General features: G+C 34.5%; 1 protein-coding gene across 1 annotated transcript in view; it reads right to left on the bottom strand.

Annotated features, from left to right (window-relative positions):
- Positions 1 to 24,445, bottom strand: part of zgc:172122 (uncharacterized protein LOC571844 homolog) — a 33,122-nt gene extending 8,677 nt beyond the window's left edge. The window contains exons 1-7 of the mRNA XM_056457927.1: positions 24,351 to 24,445; positions 22,077 to 22,140; positions 21,723 to 21,821; positions 17,647 to 17,979; positions 15,027 to 15,356; positions 3,330 to 3,611; positions 860 to 965 (exon numbers count right to left, since the gene is read on the bottom strand). Of these exons, the coding sequence (XP_056313902.1) occupies positions 877 to 965; positions 3,330 to 3,611; positions 15,027 to 15,356; positions 17,647 to 17,979; positions 21,723 to 21,753 (1,065 nt within the window). The 5' untranslated portion in view covers positions 21,754 to 21,821; positions 22,077 to 22,140; positions 24,351 to 24,445 and the 3' untranslated portion in view covers positions 860 to 876. The remainder of the gene's footprint in view (positions 1 to 859; positions 966 to 3,329; positions 3,612 to 15,026; positions 15,357 to 17,646; positions 17,980 to 21,722; positions 21,822 to 22,076; positions 22,141 to 24,350) is intronic.
- Between the last annotated feature and the right edge of the window lie 1,530 nt (positions 24,446 to 25,975).

The raw sequence follows: 25,975 nt of genomic DNA on the forward strand, positions 1-25,975 counted from the left end.
GTTTGGTGAAGGAAAAATCATGGTTCGGGGTTACATTCAGTAAGGGATGTGCAAGAGATCTGCAGAGTGGATGGCAACATCAACAGCCTGAGGTATCAAGACATTTGTGCTGCCCATTACATTACAAACCATAGAAGAGGGCAAACTCTTCAGCAGGATAGCGCTCCTTCTCATACTTCAGCCTCCACATCAAAGTTCCTGAAAGCAAAAAAGGTCAAGGTGCTACAGAATTGGCCAGCCCAGTCACCAGACATGAACATTATTGAGCATGTCTGGGGTAAGATGGAGGAGGCATTGAAGATGAATCCAAAGAATCTTGATGAACTCTGGGAGTCCTGCAAGAACGCTTTCTTTGCCAGTTCAGATGACTTTATTAATGAATTATTGGAGTCATACACAATATTAATTCTTTCCACTGCACCATGACTTTATATTCTATACTGTAAATTATTTCTGTTAAGTGACAAGACTTTTATCTTAGCAAAAAATTAAGGCATGATCTAATTTTATTTTGGTAAAATAAATGTAATCTATAGGCCTTTGCCTTTCGTATAAGCCACATCTGATACCAAATGATCAACTAGAAGTCAAGTTATTATTTGTTGCTCCTAAAACTTTTGTCAGGTAGTGTACACACAGATGCAATATTTTTTTTACCATGCACATAACATTTTTACCAAGTTTTTTCATCTTTCTTTTTATTTCTAGAAAAAAAACTTTTGTAAATATCATTTTTGAAAATCTTTCTACTTTTAATTTAGATTTTACCAATCAACAGCTTTTTTTATATACATGTGAACATAACATTTCATCTACCCATATTTACCCCATGTCAAACAGGTAAGTGTGTGATACTGACCAAATCAGCAGGTGAAGTTAACACTTCTTTAGGCAGACACACAGACATAGGATCAGCACAAGGGCCACGCAGCTGGCTGAAATCAGAATGACATGGCCATTCCTAGCTGAAAAGACAAGTGGAAATTTCATTATCACCAAATGAATCAAATGTATACAACAGAAAAAATATTTATATAGAATTACAAGAACAACAGCATTAATGAGTTAGCTCACTCAAAAAATGAAAAATATGTTATTAATTACCCTCATGTCATTCCAAACTTCTAAAACCTTCATTCATCTTCAGAACACAATTATATATTTAGATCAAATCTGAGAGCACCCTCATCAGACACAGAGACTTGTTCAAAATCAAAACAGACCTACAGTAGTTCATCGGTTATCAAGTAACAAGAATACCTTTGTGCACACATTCAACAATAATAATGATAATTGTTTCTTCTCATGTGTTGCGATTGGTTGCGTTGATGATGTATAGCTTGGATTAAAACAGCTTTCAGCAGAGGAAATCGGGTTCTGGTTTCTGGGGTATATGTCTGCACGGTGCTTGTGAATGTGCACAATATAATGAGAATAATTTTGGGAATATACTGAGAATAATGAATTTTTTTTTATTTAACCACTGAAGGCATATGGTCTGTTTTGACCAGTTTGACTTTGGATATGTCAAGAACCTTGCTCAGATTTCAATAGAAAGAAAATCTTAAATCTGTTTCGAAGATGAAAGATTGTGTGTCAAGGGTTTGGAACGACATTAGAATGAGTAATTGCGTTTCGGTGAACACAATTTTGTAAATGCAATGAATCTATGACAGCAAAAAATAAATAAAGCGAACTTTAAAGTTGACTCTTCATGCCCATTTTCTGTGAGTGATGAACTCGAAATATTTCAATATTTCAAAATCATTAGCTTGACAAATTTGCCTCATTTGTGTGTTAGAAAAAAATAAATGTGCATTTTAAATTTACACCTAAATGAGCAGTTTGCTTTTCAAGTAAGTGGAGCCATTACATGCTATTCTGACAGAAACAACAAATAGTGTCAGAAATAACCAGGTAAAACAATAAACCAGGTAAACATAAAAAGCAACATAAAATCGTGGTAAAAGTGATGCACGTTTATCTTCTCGTTTCCTTTTAAAAACACTATTGGTTGGGTTTAGAGAAGGGCGTGGGTCAGTCGATATGGCCCGGTATACAGTATTTGAGAAATTTGCAGAAATATACACAATGGCCTCTAGTGGATGTACAGTGCTCAGCATAATTGAGTACAACCCATTTTGAAAACGAATATTTTATCCATTTCTCAGTGGATATTGGCAATGTATTTTGGTGCATTTAAACAAAATAGATTTATTAAACAGATATTTATTAAAATAACATTTTAGTCACCAAACACGTTTAGAAATCGAAAGATAATACAATCAAAATAATACAAGTAAAATATTGCAAAACAAAAAAACAACCTACAAAATTTCAACTATATTTTTAGATTTTTTTTGCTTCTCTTGATTTTTCCTATTTTTAAAATTTGCACTTAATATTTTTTCTTAACCTATAAATTTGGGTGTACTAGTTTTAAGACTAGTAAATTGTAAGTTATTTTGTTAGATAAGGTCCAGATTTAGCTTCATCTAATCTAATCTAATGTATATGCACAAATATAATATTGTATAGCTGTGTGTGTGTGAGTGTGTGTGCTGCAAATGTCATTTGTGTGAGACTCGTCATTTCAGAAAGGCTTGAATAAACTCCAACACTGAATCATGAAATAAACTTGGTAATTTTGTCTAATGAGCTGTATTTCAGTCTGTCTCTGTCGCTGTGCTGTTTATCTGACTTAATGAATGATGAGAAGCAGACATGCACACGGGAACGTTCGGCAGGAAGAAGCAGCTCATTTGCATTTAAAGCCACAGACTACAAAAACAATTACACTGTACTCAGACACCAAAAAGGGCAGATTCTGGAGGCTATAATAAATTATCTGAAGGGTATTTTGAGCTGAAACTTTACAGACACATTCTGGAGACACCAAAGGGCTATCTTAGATGTTATAAAAGGGGTCAAATAGATGCCTTTTAACAGAGTACCCCAACAATGACTGAAGCCACAAAAATTAGAGGGTGCATTAAATGGCATAACATGTTCGGCCGATAAATTTTCCGTAATCGAAAATTTGATGTATCTCAAATATCAAAACATTTTTATATTTCCATTGTTACACATTTCTGCTGTATGATCGTCTCTTAGATCAATATAGAGTAAAAAAAAGACCAGAAGTTATCACTGATATTGACAAATTATCGCGATTCAACATAATATCGTTTATCGGCCCAGCCTCAGCTCAGGGCACATATTTGAGCCTGGGTTGAGGAATCCAATCATAGTACTTAAACATTGAAAATTACTAAAAGATTTTCATGACTTCACCTTTAAACATGAAATAACCTTAAATTTTCACTTACATTTATTGAGAGACACATATATGGCTGCCTCAAGACCCTGGTGATGAACTTCACATTTCACAAGCTCATCGTCCAGTAGTTCGCTCTGCAGTTGAATAGAGCTGACCACCATTGTGGTGCCGTCCCCTTGCTGGTAAAATGATATTACGGCAGGGCCCAAAGTTTGATTATGACCCTCCACGTTCCATGAGATCTCGGCTGCAGGACGGGACATGGCTGAGCAGTTTGCCTCAATGATGCCCTGTGATACGGTCACGTAACTGGCCTCCGGGTTGGGGAGCACTAGGAAAATTACATTCAGTTGAAGAAAAGTTAAAATGTTTATTCAAAATGTTCTAAACTTACTTGTTTGAAACTAATTAAATCTGTTCACCTACAATCCTTCACTCTTCAATACTTTTATTAAAATAAACTGGTCTTTCATGCACATATAAACATTGATCAACAAGCATGAACAAAAGCTCATCCAGACATGAAAACAAACCTCACTGGTTCTTGCATAAGCTAAAACAGTCTGTGGAAGTTATAGTACTTTATCAAATAATAATTTAAACAATAAATGAATAAAAAAATTTGTTTTTCAGATGTGAAAGACATTTAAAGGGTTAGTTCACCCAAATTGAAAATTCTGCCATAATTCACTCTATTCACCCTTCAATTGTTCAAAACCTATTTGAGTTTCTGTCTTCTCTTGAACACAAAATAAGACACTTTGAAAAAAGCTGGTTGCTGACACCCATTGACTTCCATAGTAATTTTTCCTACTATGAAAATAATTGGGTATATGCACAGCTAGTGTTTTTCAGCCACTGATAAATTTCTGGTGAAAGCTTAATGTGACTATTTTCTATTTTCCTTTTACAGCATCGATGTTGCAATGTAATTACAACACAATCAGTTAAATAGACTCAAGCAATAATTTAGTTGTGTATGCATAAAACGTGATAAAAGACCATGTAATAGCTAACGCCGTCAGGATCAGAAGGCGAGCACAGAAACTCCATTGAAAATACTGTCGTAAAATAAACTGTCATATTTTAAAGACATGGCGGGGGAAAATGGAATTGAATGCAGTGCTTCTAGTCCAGTCTGAGACCCACTTTATATTGTATATCTATCAGGCAGTGAAGATCACTGATTTTTAAAGAAATCAGACTTTAAACGTGGCAATTTTATAATGGAAAGACAGTTCAAGCACTAAGACTGGCTGACTGAAATTAAAAGGATACCCTATTGAGTTTCAACAACCAGCATTTTCAAAATATCTTATTCTGTGTTCAACAGAAGAAAGAAAATCATGAAAGGTTTAAAATGTGTAAATTACACTAAGGAGAGTAAACAATGAGGTCATTTTCATTTTCACTATTCTTTTAACAAATAAATCAAATGAATGCTGTTTTTACAATATTCTGGTGATCAATGAGTCATGAGAATTAAACGTATTACTTTATATTGACAAAAAAAATTAAAGTAGCAAATCTGTTCTTACACTGATGATAATTAGAACCATTATTAATAAGGGCAGAAAATCACTGTATTAGAATTATTTCTAAAGAATCACATGGCACTGAGGAATCTAGTAATGGATGCTAAAACGTTTACATAAATAAAGTGCATTTTAACACATAAATAAATTAGATGAAATAAAAGGCAACATTGATGCAGAAAAAAATCGTATTAAAAACATTCTTAATGTTTCCAAACTTCTGACTTGTAGCCTCAAAAAACTCAGTGTAAAGAAAAAAATAATAAATCACTCATTTTCATTCAGCTAATTCCCTTCTTTATTTGTAGTCACTAAATGAACCACCATGCTGACAATTCAAACACTATTAATACAGTTGAAGTCGAAATTATTAGCCTCCCTGTTTATTTTTACCCCAATTTCTTTTTAACTGAGAGGTTTTTAAAAAATTTAAAACTGCTTTTATCCTAGCTGAAATAAAACAAATAAGACTTTCTCCATAAGGAAAAATATTATCAGACATACTGTGAAAATTCCCTTGCTCTGTTAAACATCATTTGGAAAATATTAAAAAATTCAAAGGGGGGGGGGGCTAATATTTCTGAATTTAACCGTATATGTAGTAAAATAAATCTTTTTTTTTTAAGCAAAGATATTTGGTTTGCAAATGTATCCATTTTGTTCTAAGCAATTTTCCTTTTCACCTCCATATGGTTTTATGCATATTTCTAGAGAACTGCAACAGAGTGCAGGGTCCTGTTTACCTCTGTAAATAAAAGCCCTACTGACAACTTTTGTTCCATGCCAAAGCTGAATATACACATTACATTTTGAAGATGCATTTATTTCATACACATATTTACCATTATTCCACTTACACAAATAAGTGTTGCTAATTATAATTACACAATTAATCTATTCTAATTATACAATTGCTACTTTACATTATACATTTTTTGTCTTATAATCTGTAGAGATAGCTCGTGTACAGTCTTTTGGGGAGATCCATGATTTTTAGCTGGGATTCCTTACGACAGTCTGAAGTGAGTTTTGTATTTGTCCAGTACAAATGACTGTATTGGTCATGTCGCACTTTTCGTTGTTGTATTGTAGGTGGTGGCTTCATTCAGAAGACAAAAGAGGGCACTTGTGTTGTTATGCTGATTGCAAGCCGTCAGACGTTGGTCATGTCTGCGGCAGACTCCATCAGAGAGACTCTGTGACATAAGTCAGATAAAAGAGAAACAGACAAACCATGACAAGACGAGGGCAGAGTGAGGCTCTGTCCACTTCTGTGGCTGTGTGAGGTTTTTGGTGACAACGGCCAGACTGTTTGGAGAATATCAACAGAGAGAAAGCAAACACAGTGGAGCTCTGTTCTGGAGGAACAGAGACACAGTAATGGCACTGGCCCTCGTCCCAATCTATCCCCTAAACTACAGTCACAGCCGAGCATTAAAAGCAGTGTCAGCTCTGACTGACTTGAAGCTTTCTTCTCTAGAAGAATTTACCTCACAATGAAAAGGATGTTTTCAAGAGAGTGATAAATCTTGACGCCAGTATCACCACTGCAAATCAACTGCATGAGATAAAGAAAGTAACACCCTTTCTTTTCCGTCTATATTTACAAAGGTACTGTACAGGAAATGCTACTGAGCAAGTTATCTCTACAGAAATATCTGCAGAAAAGTATATACATCAGTGGTTCTCAAACTTTTTTCACCAAGTACCACCTCAGAAAAAAAATTGTCTCTCCAAGTACCACCATAATGATCAGTATTGAAATATAGTAGCGTTGTAGGCCTAATAAAGCAGCTAAAGTTGTGCACAGTTAAAAAACGAGGCAGATTAATTCCTATTTTTAAGAATATGTATTATTGTCAGACACTTTAAACATTATAAATAGTTTGAACATTAACTGTGCTTGCAGGTAAAACAAACAAACAACAACAACAACAAAAAAAAACGTTTAAATTAAAATGTACTTTTAAAATGGCACTGTTCTTAAAAAAGTAAAAAGAAAACTGCTGTACTTAAATCTAAAGTATTAACACAGTAGCCTATTCATCAAAACCTGGAAATGTTGCTTGGGCCTCATAAATATAGGCTATATGTCATATGTCAAATTAATTTATTCATATATATATATATATATACATACACTTTCTGACAAATTTGAAATATATGTTGCATGTACATATAGCAGGGTTCATAAAGGCACAGCCTAATGAAAATCAAAACCTATTTTTATTTTCAAGACTGACACGCAACGTATTGAACACCTGAAATGTATTCTCAGCAACCCATAAAACATTGCATAGGAATATATACAAATAAAAACCATTAATAATAATAATAATAATAATAATAATAATAATAATATTTAATAATCATATATTAATAATATAATAAACCTGCACTAAATGTGCTTGTGAAATGTTTTTTGTACTCAAGTAAAAATACTATTACACTGCTAAAATAATACACATTTTAGCAGTGTAATACTAATATTAAAAGAAAAGGCACTAGTCAGTTACTTTTGGAAAAAAAATCTGATTTTCATTATGAAATCACTTTTTTAAGCGTAAACCTGTTTGATTGGTTACTTGCTTACATCCCAAAGCTACATGTATAGGAATTTGCACTAACAAAGGAAGTATGGTTGATTTTTCCTTTAATGACAGTTAATCTTTTTCAATAGCACTGCCATAGAAACACTTTTTGTCCATATTTTAACAATAATTTCAAGCTTTGAAAGGTTTAATTAAAGTATTTGATGAAAAGATTTAAATTTTGCCTTTTATTTACATATTTTACACTTTTTTCTTTACAATATGGCAAATTGGTTTCTAACTGCTTTAAAATAAAATAATTTTACAAAAAAGACAAGTATACTGTCAGTAATGAAATAATAAAACAAATGACTTCGTTTTACTTGAGGTATTTGAAATAAGACAACACTACGTTTATCAAAGCAGCATTTTAAGAGCCTTACTGTTTTTTTGATAAATAAACAATATGTAACAACAGATTGCTTTGACCTGTAATGCCTGTACAATTTAGTGATGCCTTAAGACAGATCAGAATACATCTATAGGGTATATGCCGAGCTAGTGTTTTTCCCATACTGATAAACTTCTGGTGACCTGTTATTTTGAATTGTTTTTCCATTTTATACGGTTCCTTTAACAGCATCGATGTTGTAATGTAATTAAAATACATTCAGTTAAATAAACTTTGGCATTCATTTAGTTGTTCAAGCGTAAAATGAGACAAAAAGCCGTTTACTCGCACGCGCCCGTCAGAATCGGCTGGCTAGTGCAGAAGCTCCATTGAATATAATGGGGTAAAAATAAATGCTGATATTATAAAGACATGGTGGGGGAAATGTAATTTAATGCAGTGCTTTTTGTACAATCTCAGACCCACTTTATTTCAGATATCACTCAGCCAGTGGAGATCGCTGATTTTTAAACAAAACTGACCTTAAATGCGCCTATTTTTGCATTGGCATACAGTTGACCGGAAGCGCTTAACCCAGGTTACTGGCAAATTCAAAGTCCTATGCTTCGGCATATACCCTATTATGTATAACTCACACAAATACCTCAACAGAAACATTTCCAGCATTATTCTTTTGTCGTAAAGAAATAAAAAAGTTCCACCTTTGCTAAAAGTACGTTTCACTTCACGATACAGCCAAATGAGAAGTCCGTTAGCATTGTCATCGATCACTCATCAATCTAATTCTAAACACTTGACAGTTTTTGACTAAATGTAGTCAAAGAGCAAAGATAAATAATGTCTACTATAATAGCGAAGAGATCGCGATTGTACACAGTCTAAGCACAGACGCGATGATGAGAGGACTTGCAGTTAATTTGAAAAAGCCTATTTAAGAGAAGCGAGACGTGGATGTAGAAGGTCGAAATGGCAGGAAATATGTCTGCGGTTTAATTACTCTTGCTAATAACATAGACATCTCTATATAGAAAACATTCGAGAAGCATTATTCCAATAAAACATTAATTTTTTCTGTCACTGCAACACAGAAAGGCCTTTGTCCCGCCCTTACGTTTCACGCAAAACGAGACAAGGTCGACTGTGATTGGCCATTTTTCACATCAGTCAAATCACCGCTTCGGAATCAATTCTTAAACTTAAGTAAACATTCTAGGCACAGTGCTGTGATCGTATGCTTCAGGGAACAGTCAATGTTGATCACATCGATGTTATCATACGCATCAAAGGATTAAGTGTTCATTTTTTCTTTCATTATTTAGCGATTCCTCCACGTACCACTAGGAGAAAGCCCGCGTACCACAGTTTGAGAACCACTGATATACATAATTCTGTGAATCGTAAAACAGTTTTCACAGCCCCTGTCTTAGCTTGTTTTAGCCGGCTTTCCATCCTAACATGAAGTGAATATTTTCAAAGTTCGTAAAAAAAAACAAAAAAAACAAAGCAAATTAGGTGCGTTTCCAACAAGGTAAAGAGGAGCTGACTAACCTAGTAACCAACAGTAAATGAAGCAAGCTTAATGGAGAAAGCTGATTAGTCACATGATGAGTGTAATGTTCGCCAAACACTATAGAATACACAAGACATGTCACTCGTATTCTTTCGAATGGGGAAAAGTGTAACTGTGAATATGGCGAATGAAGCCCCACCTTCTCATACAGTAGCCAATCAGCGATCGCTATATGGCAAATAAAGGCCGCCTTCTAGTACAAGAACCAATCAGCGATCGCTAGACTGACATTTCTCCGTGGGAGGGGCTTGGACCAGATGTGAATTTCTGCAGATTTTGTGTGACTCAAAAGTTTAGAAATGAAACTAAAGACTTTCCTTAAGGGACTTTGTGTTCGCTAAGTCAGACCAGAGTCCCTTGGATTTTCAAGCAGTTGGATTACAGTGGTCTGCTAACACGCAACAGAAAAATGTTTGTAAGAAAAAAATTTTTATCCGAGAGCTTTTCCATTCTGGAAATAGCGAAATCCCCAATGGCAACTTGTCTTCTTTTAAAAAAAGATGCTGTTCCATTTGGTGTTGATTGTCCTGTCTCTATGAATTTGGTAAGTGTGTGATCAATGTTCATTGTTCATGTTTTCTCCAGATGCCAAAGTTAGTTAGTATCATCAACAGTACTCTTTCAGTTTAGGAAAACAAACCTTAGTCGAAATGATTTAGTTACTAAGTTTACAGTAATATCAGTATACAATGTTCGGATAGCAAAGTTAGGTTGTATCATCAACAGTACTCTTTCAGTTTCTGAAGACTTTACTTAGTGAAATGACTGTAAACATATTACTACAATATTATACAGCATAATGCTGTATGTGCAATAGCTTCAGGACCTATTTGCTAAAATAGGTTTTTACCCCTGGTATGTCTTTGCAGCAAACGTTTTCCTCTCTACGGAGTCTGGAGCAGTTACCACAAGAACAACTGTGTTAAGATTACGACAGTCCATTTTTTCAGTGCAATGCAGTATTTGTGGCAGGCAAAATGGTGTATTTATTATAATAATAATAATAATAATAATAGGTATGGAATAATAACTACCATTGACTTATAATTCGCCTAATTAATATTCATCTAGTCAGGAGCATCTTCACTTTCTCCTGCATTCACAGGCGTGTTTGTGTTGAAAGGTTAAAAATGATAAGGCAGTGGACCTGCACTGTCATCAACCAGATATAGTCACTGAGGGGAATCTGGTGGAGAGAAATTCTCCACTTAAACACAGCTCTCAGATCCGCTGTAAACGCTGCTGTCCGAATTGCTGTCCATCTCCCTTAAGTCTGTGTTTGGGTTAACGCTCATAATGAAACTCCCCTTTTCATGTAAACCCTTCCCTCTTTCACCACTGGACACTCCTACCTAAACAAAGCTGGACACTTTTCTTACTTTTTTCAAAGTAGAGGTGTGAAAACACCCTACTGAAACAGGGGGGTTTCATGGCTCTTTAAGGCAAGTCATTTTACCCGGCGACCATCTTTTAAACACCTGCTCGGTCATTCTGTTAAAATGGGGAAACATCAAACTCTCCAAAATTGCTTGCCAAGCTTATGATTAAATTTCAAATTAGAAGTCACCAATAAAGTTTAACAACAAATGTCTCTTTAGTCAGTCTGTAGCGATTGATGATTGGTTCCTGTACTAGAAGGCGGGGCTTCATTCACCATATTGATGTTACACTTTTCCCCATTCAAAACTAGAGTGAGATGTCTTATGTATTCTACAGTCTTTGGTCAGATGGACACGACCCCCCAGATCCGTAGTGAATCAGTCTGTCAGTTTGGATTGCATAAGTGCCACATTAAAGCAATAAGAAGAGACTAAAAAACAATCCTCCCTGTTTTCCAAAAACCAAACAATCTAAGTATCCCATGCATATTGACTTTCCCAAATGTGACAGATTAATTTTGTCATGAGGTATAACTAATCTGACAATGATTTGAATATATTTGCTCTTAGCAAACACAGCAGAACAACATAATTTTAGCTAGATGTGGGAATTTATAATGCTCCATATATACTTATTTTTATTTCTGTAAATATGTTGCTGAATTTTAATTTGTTGTTATTAACATCATTTTCACATATTTCCTTTGCTTTTTTGTTCATAAATTGAGTTGAAATCAATTGCAGACAACTTTCTCCCCCTAGTAAAAAACATCTGCACCTCCAAATAGGTCATGTGTAAATGACAACAGTGCTTAAGTATTATATCTGAATTTTCATTCATACTACTAATCAAATTCAATCACAGTAATTTTCATTTTGAATGTTAAATTATGTTAATATTAGTCTGTTTGATACACAGCTAGTGTATAACTTCTGAAGACCTGCAAACTGTTTGTATCATAACCTATTTATTCCTTTCAGGCTCTCCTTTTTGAGGCTTAAGAGCTTCACTCTCTATTCATAATGTCAAGATGGTAGAGTAAATAAACTTTTGCAAAATTCCTCTTCTTTTTGCATTTTACTTCGACTCATTGATGTGTTTTATTTCCAATCCCACAACCCTAACTTTTTTTAAATTTGACATTTTAATTATGACACTTTTTTCCATGTTCATTAAGCTTCTTCTCCATATGCAGCACTGGCTGTTCCACATAATAAAGGCTTTTCAATCTTTGTAGACATATTTTTACACAACAATGAAGGCAAAACTGAACACACATTTTCTTTCCCTTTCTCAGTCAGACTTTGTTTTTCCACTTCTTACAAATACGCCCCCTCAGACATGCATTTAAAAAAACTCCACATGACCCCTCTACAGACAAGGGGGCTGCAAAAAAAAAACAGCCCTTATGGAAAAAAGAAATGTTGATTTGCCACTTGAACACGTGCTCACACACAGCATTTGTGCACATGTGAAAAAGTGTAAAACCACACACACGTGCGATCTGGTAAAAATCACAGGTGGTCTTTATGTGCCTTTTATAGCTGTAGCAACTTAATTGTGAAGCAAGTTAAGTGTGAAACAACCTTGTGTTGATATTAAAAAATAATCCAAAAATAAAAAACGATCATCATAGATCTGGCATATTCAAACAATTATTCATCCATTTTTAACTAATTAACAGATTGTGAATAAAAATAATAATAAATAATAATAAGTAATTGGTGCTCAATCCTGTTCCTGGTAATCCATTTGCTTTCACATGCTTTTTAGAAACTTTCTTGTTTACGGTTATGAGTTTGTTGTGTTAAATATTTTTTAGATGAGGAATCTTCAATCTATCAACAACTATTTCCTGACACTTTACTATCCCATGAGGCTATGGGAGAGAATTAACGAATACAACTTAAGTGATACAAAAAATACAGCCGTCATTCAGAATACATCATCTGCTCTACTGTATTCATTTCACATTCTATCTAAAAAGACTTTACACCCCGCGCAATAAGGCGCAAGACGTGGTTGCCGTGACGTGTTGCTATTTTCAGACAAGCGCAACCCTAATTTTCCAGTTTTCTGCCACATTGTTTAAATAGCAAATCCATTTGCAACACTTTGTGGAGTCATGGGTGTTCCGGTCTGGAAAAGAGGTGTGTGAAGGCACATTGTTGGCGAGTTGCTATTTTGAGGAACTAAAATAGACTGTTCAATAGACCAGCTGAAAGCAGTTCTAAAGTCCACCGCAGAGTGCATTAGTTGTGCGCCTCACTTACACGTTGCTTAAAACACGCAGGGTGTACAGCAATACACAAATACCTTTACAAATGAAAAAGGAATTAAGGGAATAAAATATTACAAACATTATTGCTTTCTACGTAAATATAAAAAAAACACTACCTCCATGCCTTCTTCATCTCAGGTGGCTTTTTTCAGTTTATTCATGACAACTTGCTTTTGTATAATGTTATTATTATTATTATTATTATTATTATTATTATTATTATTATTATTATTATTATTAGCATTATTATTTATTATATGCATATTTATATTTGTTTTATTAAAAACAAGCTTAGATTTGTCCACCTGTCAGGTTTTGGACCATATGGAGCATATGACGCGTGTTTGGATATAACTCAATTTTTTGACCACACTTCGTTATTATTGTTCATTTATTCGTTTGCTGGAAATTAGAACTGATTTTAGAAATAGTTTTTAAACAAATCTTTGCTCTTACAAAGTCTGCCATGTAAATAGCAAATATGCCATTTGCCAAAGTGGATTCGGACATGCCCTTAATGCTTTTGCACCCTGCGCTTTAGACTTTGCGCCTTGTTCGTTAAAATAGAGCCCTTAGTGTTGGTTATTTTTAGAAGTAAATATGCAAGAATTTAATAAAAAGACAAGACTTCAACAACTAAAAACAACCACTCAGTATTAAATTGGTCTCCTTCCCTTCATATTTAAAATGTATGGCCTGCCTAACTCTTAAAGGCTATTGTTGTCCAACTTCCAGTTAGGAAACTCATATTTATGATAATTCTGATAGCACCTAGTAGCAGCATTAGCTTAAATCCTAACAAATCACACACAAACCCTATCCGCTTATCAAGTCATGACGTGTGAAATACTTTTTCCAGGTCCAAGCTGCTACTCATTTGAATATAATAATTAGTTTATGACAACTTTTTAGTCATTTCACACATTAGTGTATAGAATCATTGTGTACACATCAGTCTCCGGACATGCTGCATCACAAATACAAAAATGTTAACAATTTATAAAAAATGTATCACTTTCTGGCCATCTGATATTAGGCATGGATATATAATGTGATTGTGATTTTCGAAAGTATTACATCGCTTTGTAAACATTTATTATTACCATTTGTTGAGCCTCACCATACAGTTTGATAGATCGCTTGGACCCGGAAGCCGCTTTGCGTGATGCCACACTCAACAAGCAGATAATCAAGGTTTTAAAGAGTCCACACTTAGATAATGCTCGACTGTTATAGCAGGTTTGCCATGCTGTCCCAGGAGAGAACCCTGAGCTCGGAGATAGATGAGCCCAAGGTTCCCGTCTGGTCAATGAGTATTAGGAGGGATACAAGATATTATATCAGGTATTTCTTGACAGCCCCCAGTTCTATACTTTGGCTAATATGGTGGTTCTGATTGATTCATTATGTATGCGTTAAGTGCTTGTGACTGTTATTATAATTCACTTATGCACATGTTTTTAGACTGTAGGGGGAAACTGGAGTACCTGGGGAAACCCACGCGACACGGGGAGAACATGCAAACTCCACGCAGAGAGTACTGACTGGCTCAATTAGAACTTGACCCTTTTGGCTGTGAGGCAGCAGCGCTAGCCACTGAGCTGCCTTGTCGCTAGGATAGAGGGGGGGTTTTCCAAAAACAAAGATAGGTAATGAAGTTTAGGCAGGATATTTATAGTAGTTTAAGAATGATCTGATAGGCTAGCTAATGATTAGCGAAAAGGAACAGCTGTAGTCGATCATATCATGTGCTCCTCTCAAAATTAGTTTGTGAAACTTCACTTGGTTTCTATTAAGATTAAACGGGTGTTTTTGGAGTTTCCCTAATTTATGCCAAACACTTTAGAGACCACCCTATATATCCCTCTATATAGATACATTTCCCTCATTTGAAAGGAAACCAACTTTTTACAAAAGGGTCACACTTGAACATTGCTTCATCTCTAGACCTAGTCTGTTCCACAATCTCACTCCACACACACAAAAAAAGCCTCTTAATGTTGTACGAATAAAATGATGTTTGAAGTTTTCACTTACCATAAACAGAAAGGCAAGCCGTTGTGCTCTTGATGCCATCTGGATATGTGTGATATTCGCAGGTGTAACAGCCCTCATCCTCTGTCTGAGCCTGGTGTATGGAGAGCCTGGTCTGGCCGAGTGATGGATTTAGAGAAACCCGACTCTTGAAAGGGCTGGTAACGACTGGTTTGCTATGCTTGACATAAGAGGCAACAGTGGCGGAGTCTCCTTGCTCAGCTGTTTTCTTCCACAAAACCTGCCGGACCCGCATACTGAGGATGTAGTTGCACAAAAAGGTAACAGGCTTTCCACTCACAACTGTTTTATTGTCCATCTGCTCCACCATTGCTAGAAGGAAAACAAAAAAATTGTGAAGAGATTGTACATGCTTTTTAAAAAATTAAGACCAGTTTACACTATGCTGACAGAGTTTGATAAAAACATTTCTGCAATTCTGTATCAATTCTGAGATTCTCAATGTTGATTTTGAATTTTTTTTACCATTGACTTACACAGTATTTGTTTTTTCCTACTAAACTCTCAGAAATAAAGGTATAACAGCTGCCACTGGGGTAGTACCTTTATAAAAGGCACACGTTTGTACCTCAAAGGTATACTTTTGTCCTTAAAAGGTCCACATTGACTACATTTACATTAATCTGAATAAGACAGTATTATAATTAAGGTGTTTACATGAGTTGCTTTTTGAATGTTCTTTTCATGATCCTGTATTACATGTTATAGCACATAATTTGATTAACGCCATTGCATAACCACGGTATCCACATTTACTCCGGAGTTTCATGTCATTTCACTTTAACTGCAGTTTGGCACTTTCACTTTCATTCAGGAACATTTCAAGAATGCCACTGAGTCAAATGAGATATTGTATGCGAGTATGAAGTGCTGGAAGAGTGTATACCGCACACTGCATGGAAAAAACTTCTGCATTTCACTATGCATGTGTCTGTTGTCCTTCACTGACTTAAGCCCTGCTCACACTGTGAGATTTCAGCCACAATTTTGTCATCTGAGACAAATTTGGGAAATCCTAAAAGATTCCTGAAATCCTAGGCTAAAATCTGTGATCTTTGATCATTGGTTTGACATGTTCACAGATAACCGTTTATTGCTTGTTGTGATCAGATTTTTCCTCCCATGAAGTTCTGGCAGTGTCAGAAGATTTCAGACACTTTTCTGACGTCAAACTCCAGGGGAGTTTTCTTCCATGTTTGGCGTGTCTTCATTGTCGTTCAGTCTGACTTTATGACAGCTGAGAACTTACAGTGTGACACCAGAGATATGTTCGTGCAGTCTGACATGCGACATCGTTCAGGATTAGAAATAAAAAATAAATAAATACAAAAAAAAAAAAAAAAAAACGCACAGTGTAAGCTGACCTTAGGTGCACAGAATAGTGTCAAACAGCCATGTGTGTATAAACTTTCCTGTCACAAAATGCAGCGAAAATCATACACAACAGTATTAGGCTGATTAAGGTGTTTACATGTCTGTACTGCACTTAATGCAATAATGCAACTAAAATCAGCATTCTCCATGTCTTCATGTCATTCTCCATGTCTCCATGACCTTAATCGGATTAATCAAAAATCGCTATTTACATGGTAAAACTGAATTAGAGTATTGTCTTAATCGTATTAAAATTGGATTATTAGTGTCCATGTAAACTTACTCACTGATACCTTACAGCAGTGGTTCCATACTCTGCACATTTTGTATGTCTCTCTTATTTGACACACAAGAATCAGTTCATGGATCTCTCTGTTAACGAGCTGTTGATCTCAATCAGGTGTGTTAAGTAAAGAAGACATACAAAACGTGCAGGGTGGGAGGACCCGAGGACCAAAATTGAGAACAACTGCCTTAAAGGTACCTACATTTGTACTTTTTAGGTACTAATGTATACCCTGAAGGTACAAATATGGACATTTAACGTACTAAAGTGTACCTTTTGAAAAGATACCACCCCAGTGACAGCTTTTGAATCTTTCTTTCTGAGAGTATATGGAAGTCAGCAGTTACAGATTCCCAACCTTTTTCAAAATAACTTTTTTCTGTTCAACAGAAAGAAGAAAACTAGACATGAAGTCCACTTTAAGGAGAGTAAATGGTGAGTAAATTTTCATTTTTGGGTACACAATCTCTTTAAGAATATGTTTAAATGGATATTTGAAATATGTAACAATAACGATTGTTTGCAGTTTTATCAGTTTAGGTCGATTAACAAACTGAACTAATCACTAAACTAATAAAAGTTATCACCTGATGTAGACTCTTGTGATTTTCATAGAATAATGTGTTGTTGTTATCACTAAAATAGACTGGCGATATAGGTGGTTCTGGTCACTTCCTGCCTCATCATCAATTCTAACAATTTCCTTAATTTTAAACTTGTAAACACAATGCAAATAGCAACAAATTAAACTAATTCAATATCAACCATTCATAATGAAACCATCTTCAAGGTTTTCGTTGATACATTTTTGAAAATATTAGGATGAGCAATATATTCTATTAAATTTGCATTTTTTTGAATCATCAATGGGGGAAATAACCAGACCACAGAAACAAGCTGTGGATATTTTTAGAAAGTGAAAGTGATTATATCAAGCCTCACCCGTAAGTGAAAGACACGTCCTTCCTCTCTGCTGCCCAGATGGGTAGACATCAAATAGACAGTGGTAGCAGCCCTCATTGGCTGGTGCAGCTCTTCTGATGGTGATAACACTGGTGTGAGCTTGTGGAGCTGCGGTTTGCTGTGAAAGCTCGACTCCATCCACTCTGGTGATGTGGTCGTACTTATCTGGCTGATAGTGTAGTATAGTTTTATTTGTCATGTCCAACCACAGCACCTGTTTTAAAACCTCCCCTTTCTCCATAGTAATGTTGCAGGCCAGCACGAAGGGAAGCCCAGCCATCGCCTGCAGATGCGATGGTGCAAGTACCTTACCTAGAATGTATTGACAAGATCACATGAAAGCGCACATAGGGTCAGGGTGGATGCATTTTTTGTATCCTACCTATTCATTTATCAACGTACATACTTAAGTAAGGGATAAATTAAATCCTGGAGGTTGGTAATGTAGAATAAAACTCGACAGGGTTATCAGAAGGCAATTTGGAGTGTTGCTGTATAACAACCATCAGGATGTACTTTATCCTGCTTTTTATACAGCTACTTGCCACAAAACTTAAGACACAAAGCATTGTTCTGAGCCATAATAGTTTATAATTATTAATTATTTATATAAGGGTAAAGACAGAAACAAAAAAATGGCTGAATGAAGCATATAATAAACCAGGGCTATTCAACTGGCAGCCCGGGGGCCGAACTTGGCCCCCGAGGCAATTTGTTCCAGCTCTCCAAATAGCGTGACCAAGACATCAAAAATAAGTTTAGTTCAGTCGAAAAACGGTCGCTAAAGTTATAAAGTGACATGCATCTGTTCAATACAGCACGAGCTGCAGTTGAAGGCTGCGCAGAGCATGAGCCACCTGACATTATGCGAGTGGCGCAAGCAGCCGAAAACACTTGGATATGTTTGTAGAAAGGGCCTTTTGTACAATGCACTGATATCGTTATTAGGGATGCAATGATTAGCCAATTTCACTATAAACCACGCTTTAAATCGTCACGCTAAATTACTATTAAAGGCTTCTCAACGCCAAGTTTCTGTTGCACGGAATGAAACTGCTGTAACTAAACAAAGTTATGCCAACTGTGCGCTAGTTTAAAGTTCCGAGCTTATACTCCAAGTATAAAATGCACGCACACTGGCTTAACTTTAGCAGTGGGTCGTTCACATATCGCATCTTTTCCGCGCGCAAGTCCAGGCGCACTCTGTAGAAAACATCTTATGCTGTAGCGTGGCATTCAGTGCAATGTAAACAAAAGATATGTTAGACAAATTATTACAAATTATTAAATTGATTATTTATGAAATTAGATAATACCAACCGTTCATTTAAATACTTAGCTAATATAAAGCTTAAATTTATATTAGGCATGATAACCTTGAAAGCATGATTATTCTTCAAACTATATAATCATACAACCAAAATATTGTTGCATCACTAATTGTTTTGCAGTTCAATAGAACATATAAATGTGTTTGAATGCAGAAGACGTCTACTTGAGAAATGCACTGCTTTTGTTGTGCTTTAAAATACATTTAAATGTTTGTAAAAAAAAAAGCCACATTGTACAATGCGCTGATATTATGTAGTTTTAAAATATAATACATTAACATTTTAATAAAGAAAAACCCAACATGGGTGTCTTAAGGAGCTATAATACAACATATGGGCTTTTATATTCTGTTGTGTCATCACTCATATTGCAAGTCATATCTCTCCAGCCCCTCATTTGGGATGCTTTTCATGAACTGGCCCCCATGACAAACTAATTGAATAGCCCTGTACTAATCTATATACATATTATTTAGTAAAAAGATGCCACCAAACCGTAAAAACAGTAGCAATTCAGACAAGCACATAAATATGGATGTGAACATATTCAAGTAGGTCAAGATGATTTAAAGTACCCGGATGAGCCTGTGTTATTAGTTTCAGAGGCTGTTATCTGGAAATAATATAGCTTCGAATGTAGCGATTGACAGACATCCATGTTTGTTATACAATCATTAAAAGAAATTTGATTCATATGGTGCAACCAACCAACAGAAACAAAATAATAATTACATTTAAAAAATAAATAAATACATTTTTATTTACATGATAGATGGCTCCTAAAGTACCCAATGTCTATAAAATGTCAAGTGGTGCTACTTTTTTTTAATTACCTTGAGAAGTACATTATAATGCATTTGAGAAATTATGGTTAGGATATATACACGTGTACGTGGGTGTGATTTTGTCAAAGATGCGATCCATAATTAAAATATGTTTTGATGGAACATCATTGTTGTTTGAAAATAAAATCCATATCTAATCCCTATCCATAAACCCAACCCTAATTGATCATTATTCCCAAAATCAGATGGGAAAATAATAACAGATTGTGCATAACAGTCATGTAGATGCACATAACCATAAATATAAGCCTTAACTTAAGATGAACTGTAAATGTATCCATTAATTTTGATTGGCTGATTGGAATGTTGTTATTATATTGGATCAATATAGACGTTTATCCAGGTACATGTCCTACTTGGTGAAATCACATCAACCATGTACACTCAGATGTAAGGAAGGCATGGTCTTAATTTTTTTTTACTTTACCTCATATTTGCAAATGTCACGACCATGCATATTTATTTAAAAAATGACATACAAATAGAATGACATACAAAACCATAGAAATGTAAACAAATACAAAGGATACATTTCTATGAACCTGGCAGTTGAAAACTGATTTTAAAGGGGTGGTCTAGAGTGTTTTAAGGCTTGGTTGTGTTTTTACGATGCAAAGCAATGTGTGCTCATGCTTCATTTGTAGAAAATCACATTATTTTTTTTCATATATCTTACTTTATATACTGCTACTCAACTAACATGAAAACAAAAATCATATTTCCTAGTTCCTCCGAAGGTCCACCATCAAGAGGCTCTGATTGGTCAGCTAACATAATGTGCTGTGATTCGCATAACAGGCCCATGTAACCAAGAAGCGTCATGTCCAGTCACTAGCATATGTTGTGCCTCTACTGTGTAAATACTCAGTAAATTTAGCCATGTCAGTTTAAGCCTGAATCAGACAGAAAAGGAAGAGGACACAGCTGAACCTCATGCCTGCTCTCTAAAATAACAAGTGTATTTCACATATATTTGGGTTATAACCATGTGTAAGTAATATGGCATATTCACATATCTTTTGCGAGTTCATTATTTGAGATGTAGAATGCAAAGTGGCTACATAGAGAAACCTGCACACGCTGCTGAAGATTGCGTGTGTTTACAGGGGTTCGATGGATAAATATGAACTTGTAGCTAAATTGTTAATGGTGCCAAACAGCATTTCCCATTGTTTACATCCTTGCGACAACATACCATTATTGCAACACTGTGCATGGAACAGATCAATTTTTACAAATGAAAATACTTACAGGTTGTGGCTCACAATCCACAGCTTCTTCTATTATGGTCGGAGCTGCTCCTTCTTTGAGGAGTTTTTAGCCAAATCCAGCACTGAACCGGGAGAGATTCTGGAAGTTCTCCTTTGTCAAATGCTAGCTATACCTTTTTACAATTCTTTGGAACATAATTAAAATTAAATTGTAAGTACTTCTCTGTTTGTCTCGTGTCCATTAGAAGCCCAAATACAGAAACAGAACAAGAAATAGCAATGTTTGGATGGCATTTTAACTTTCTTTCTGCTTTAACATTACAGTGCTTCTGGCCACACCCATTAGATGTGCGGGGTGTATGCGCAGGATGTATGCATGTAACCTGAATCATTTGTGATCTCAATAACCTAGGTGTATTTTTTTGTAGTCCCTAAACTTTGTTCACTGTAGGCTTGGCTAAGCTAACTGTAAAAGCTAATGTCTCCCTTTGCAATTAACTTTGAGCATATTACATTCAGAGATGTTGTTTATGTTCACACAGCTACATCACACATCAACTAAAGTTTAAAATATGATATTGTAGTGGACCACCCCTTTAAAATGTTTTCAATTGCTTATCAACGACTGTGCTCGGAATGGAATGAAATGTTCAGAAAGAAAATTGCACCTTGCATTCTGGAAAGCAACATCAGTGTCATCCAGGCTTGCAGGGCTATTAGCTGACATAGATCCAGACATCTTAACCTGTTAGAAGATTGTCTTTATTCTGGTAAATGAAGTATGGGTCAAACAAACATTATAGTTCAACTTTTAAGGAGCCAAAGAAAAACTTCTCTGTGTGAGTCATGTGCAATACAGCAAACTCTACATAAACAAGTTTCACAATGGCTTAGTTAATTACAATGGATAACCAAGATAGGGCCGCTCCATTGAACATTGCAACATTCTGTCATTGTATCTAAATGTGATGAATCTAAAAAGGTATCAGCGCTAACAAGCTCAGAGAATATAAGTTACTTACAGCCACAGGATCGTAAAGAACAGATAGTTCACACAACTTCAGTTCAGCTCCTCAACAGCCATTTCTTAGAGTAATAAAAAATAAATAAGAAGAATAATGTTAATATCAAACAAATAGGAAGAATTTGCTTTTGACAATTTCCATTTTGGGTAAACTATCGCTTTAAGGACAGTCTAAAATCAAGCTTGTGCTCAAACCAGGCTTCAAGGAAAGTATTTGTCTTAAAAATCTAGTCTGTTTTGGAATTTTTGAGGATTGGGCACACACTATTTATGGCATTTTGAGGGGTTGGAGTACACATCAGCAAGTTTTGGATTCTTTAGAAATGCCATACTATTTGCCAGGTTTATTTATATCATGAAAAGCAAAATGATCTCCGACCATCTGCATCCTGTCAAACATTTATTACCTTTCTGGTTCTTTAACAACAGTTTGGGTGCTACCAAACTCCCACTGTGTTGTCTAGACTAACATTAACTTGTGGAAACAGCTTCCCTTTGCCCTTTATACAAACTATATGATTAAAAGCACTTGTGGCTAAACATTGCCAGTAAACCCACAGAAAGAGTGGTTCTAGCAGATGACTTTTGGGGCCACATGGCAAATACTTCCAGGCATCCACACGCCCCTGCTGACCTCAAATGAAAGACCATAGCTGGTCTTTTTTTCTTTCATCTTAAGCAATCCGCTAAAAAAAGACAGCTTTCTGCATGCTTATTTCTGCAAAATCAAATTTTGAAAATGGATTTTATAATTTAAAAAAAAGAGGATATATTAATAAAATTTTAAAATAGCATTCATCAACCATATCTTATATAGAGACATCATATAGTGTAATGTTTATTATTGCTGCAAAAAAGACTTTCAATTTGAATCGTAATGTTTTTTCAAACTATAAAATATCATTTTTATTTTATAATAACATTCATTAACCATCATTTTCTACGGGTCAGAATCAGAATGAGCTTGATTTGCCAAGTGTGCACCAAACACACACAGAATTTTTGGTGTGGTTTACAGAAGCATAAGGTACATACATTTCAACACAGGAGGACAAAACGACATTTAAATAAGTGAAAACAAACCAACAATATAGAATTACACAGTATATATTCACATCTAAATGGTGTATGTGCAATATGTTTGAACTGTTATATTGTGTGCTAAACAGATTTATAGTTGACAAATTATGGGTTTAACATATTATAAATTCAACATTTATAATTGTTAAACAATATATATTTGTGACACTTGACAAATATATTTGTCAAGTATATTTCTTCACAATATTCAAAAAATGTATTGTACTCATAAAAATTATAAATTTTTCTTTCTGACAAAAACAAATCTAAAATCTAATATTAAGTAAAGATAACACAGATTCATATACAGTTCAAATCAGAATTATTAAAACATTTTCTTTTTAAAAAACTTCCCAAATTATGTTTAACAGAGCAAGGACATTTTCACAGTATGTCTGATAACAATTTTTTCTTCTGGAGAAAGTTTTATTTGTTTTATTTCGGCTAGAATAAAAGCAGCTTTTAAATTTAAAAAAAAAAAAATGGTCAAAATTGATAGCCCGTTTAAGCTATATATTTTTCGATAGTCTACAGAACAAACCATCTAACTTAATTATCCTAGTTAATCCTTTAAATGTCACTTTAAGCTGTATAGAAGTGTCTTGAAAAATATCTAGTCAAATATTATTTACTGTCATCATGACAAAGATAAAATAAATCAGTTAATAGAAATGAGCTATTAAAACTATTATGTTTAGAAATCAGAGGGTTTAATAATTCTGATTTCAACTATGTGTGTGTGTGTGTGTATATATATATATATATATATATATATATATATATATATATATATATATATATATATATATATATATATATGAAAAAATTAATATATAGAAGATTTTGTGAACCCATTTTTTTTGTCAATTTTCGAAATGTCACAACACAACAAATTATACATCAATGGATACATCAAGTATAATTTACGACTAATCATTTATGACTCTTTTACTCAAAGTTATTAAAAATCATAAAGTTACATAACACATTTAGAGGATTGACTTATACTAAACAAACCTGTGCACACACATTCTACTTTACTAGGTAAGCTAAATGATTTAGATTAGTAATTGTTCAACAGACTATTATTTCTGTAACTTAAAAAGTAAACAAAGTGATTGTACACATCTAAATATCTGCTTTAGCCTTCATTAACAAGTTATTTAATATATGTGTAAAATAAACGACTCACCTTACGGTGCATGGCTGCATTCATTCGTATTGTTAAAAACCGGAGGGTTGGCAAATCCAGTGGCTCTGAGCTATTCTTGCATGTGTGTAATTCGGGATACCAATGGAAGTGGAAGTGAGGAAGTCTGGCCCTCCAATCGTGGGAAGCATAGCAATCAGTCTTTAGGAAGGCCCAGTGATGTTGAAACCAAGTAAACAGCGACATCTAGTGGTGTGAGCCTTCACTAAAAACATTACAAAAACAGCTTACTTGGTAAATTGCCAATTTGCCTGTCTGACTTTTTGCTTACACACTAAAATTAAAACTTTTCCACAATTAACAAAACCTTACACTCGAGGGGAAAATTTATATATAATATTTGCACAACTATAAGCACGTTAGCTTCACGCTTTTTGTAAAATATTGCACACAGTGATTAAAATGCAATTAAAAATAAATAAATAAAACATGTTTATATTATATATGGCTGCTGAAGAACCCATGTCTATTATGCCAAAGATGCGATCCTGGATTAAAATCTATGTTGATCTGGGAACACCTTTTGTTTAAAACACTAAATACACTCGTATGCTGACACAGATGTTTATCATGACATAATTTCTTTGCATATTCAAATCAAAGGGTTTTAAATGAACACACATTTAAACCAAATTGTTAGACAATTTTTTTTTGTGTAGGCTAGTGCTTTTCAAAATAATTATTGCTTCAAAGCAGCTTTACAAAACATGCACATTATTGCATTATAATCCAAATCAGAAAAGTAAGCTTATTTGTTTCTGGGCTTTTATATTATCTATATAATATATATTAACTGTTTACACACCTTTTTTCAAAAACTCGACACATCTCATCTCCCAAATTGCAAACACAAAATGTAAAATGCTTCACATTTCCATCAAAATGTAACACTGCATTCAAAATTCCATTAACATGTCCGAATGAAGCATTTCCATCAAATGGCAAACACTTTCAAGCATGGTGAACTCTGACCTGTGAAATCACATCATGTGAATGAAAATGTTCATATGATTTATTTACAGTACAGTTTGTAAAGTAACATTTTTTGTTGTCTTATTGTCATTCAGTACACTGAAAAAAATATTCAAAGATTATTCCTTGGATTTACTCAATTTTTTTTCGTTAAGTGGTTTTATTTGGGCTGAATTTAAACAAACAAATTAAGTTGAACATTATTAAATTTAATTTGTATTTGTTTGTTTAAATGCAACACAAATAAATTGTTTGCAACAGTTTTGCATGCAACACTTTTTTCAGTGTAGATAAATTGTATGAGAGACTTGCTTTATTTACCAAAGTGGATCGTATTTGCATTGTAAATATTAAATAAAAGTAAAAAAGGTATAAGGATTATTATTATTCATATATTAAGTTTCTTTATACAATACTCTCAAAATCATTTTGCACAAAGCCACAGATTTTTTACAAATTTCTGCGCAGAAATAGCAAAAAACGTCTGCAGATTCTGTCCTACATATTAGAGCGAGCAGAATTTGAGACTGATATGGAATAAACATAAACTTAATTGTTAAAACAGTACTTACTGTGGCAGTCATCATGGTTCGCCCAGCACAGTAGCTTCATGTTACGGTTAGGTTGAAGAAGCA

The sequence above is a fragment of the Danio aesculapii genome, chromosome 1 (assembly GCF_903798145.1).
Source record: "Danio aesculapii chromosome 1, fDanAes4.1, whole genome shotgun sequence".
Classification (NCBI taxonomy): domain Eukaryota; kingdom Metazoa; phylum Chordata; class Actinopteri; order Cypriniformes; family Danionidae; genus Danio; species Danio aesculapii.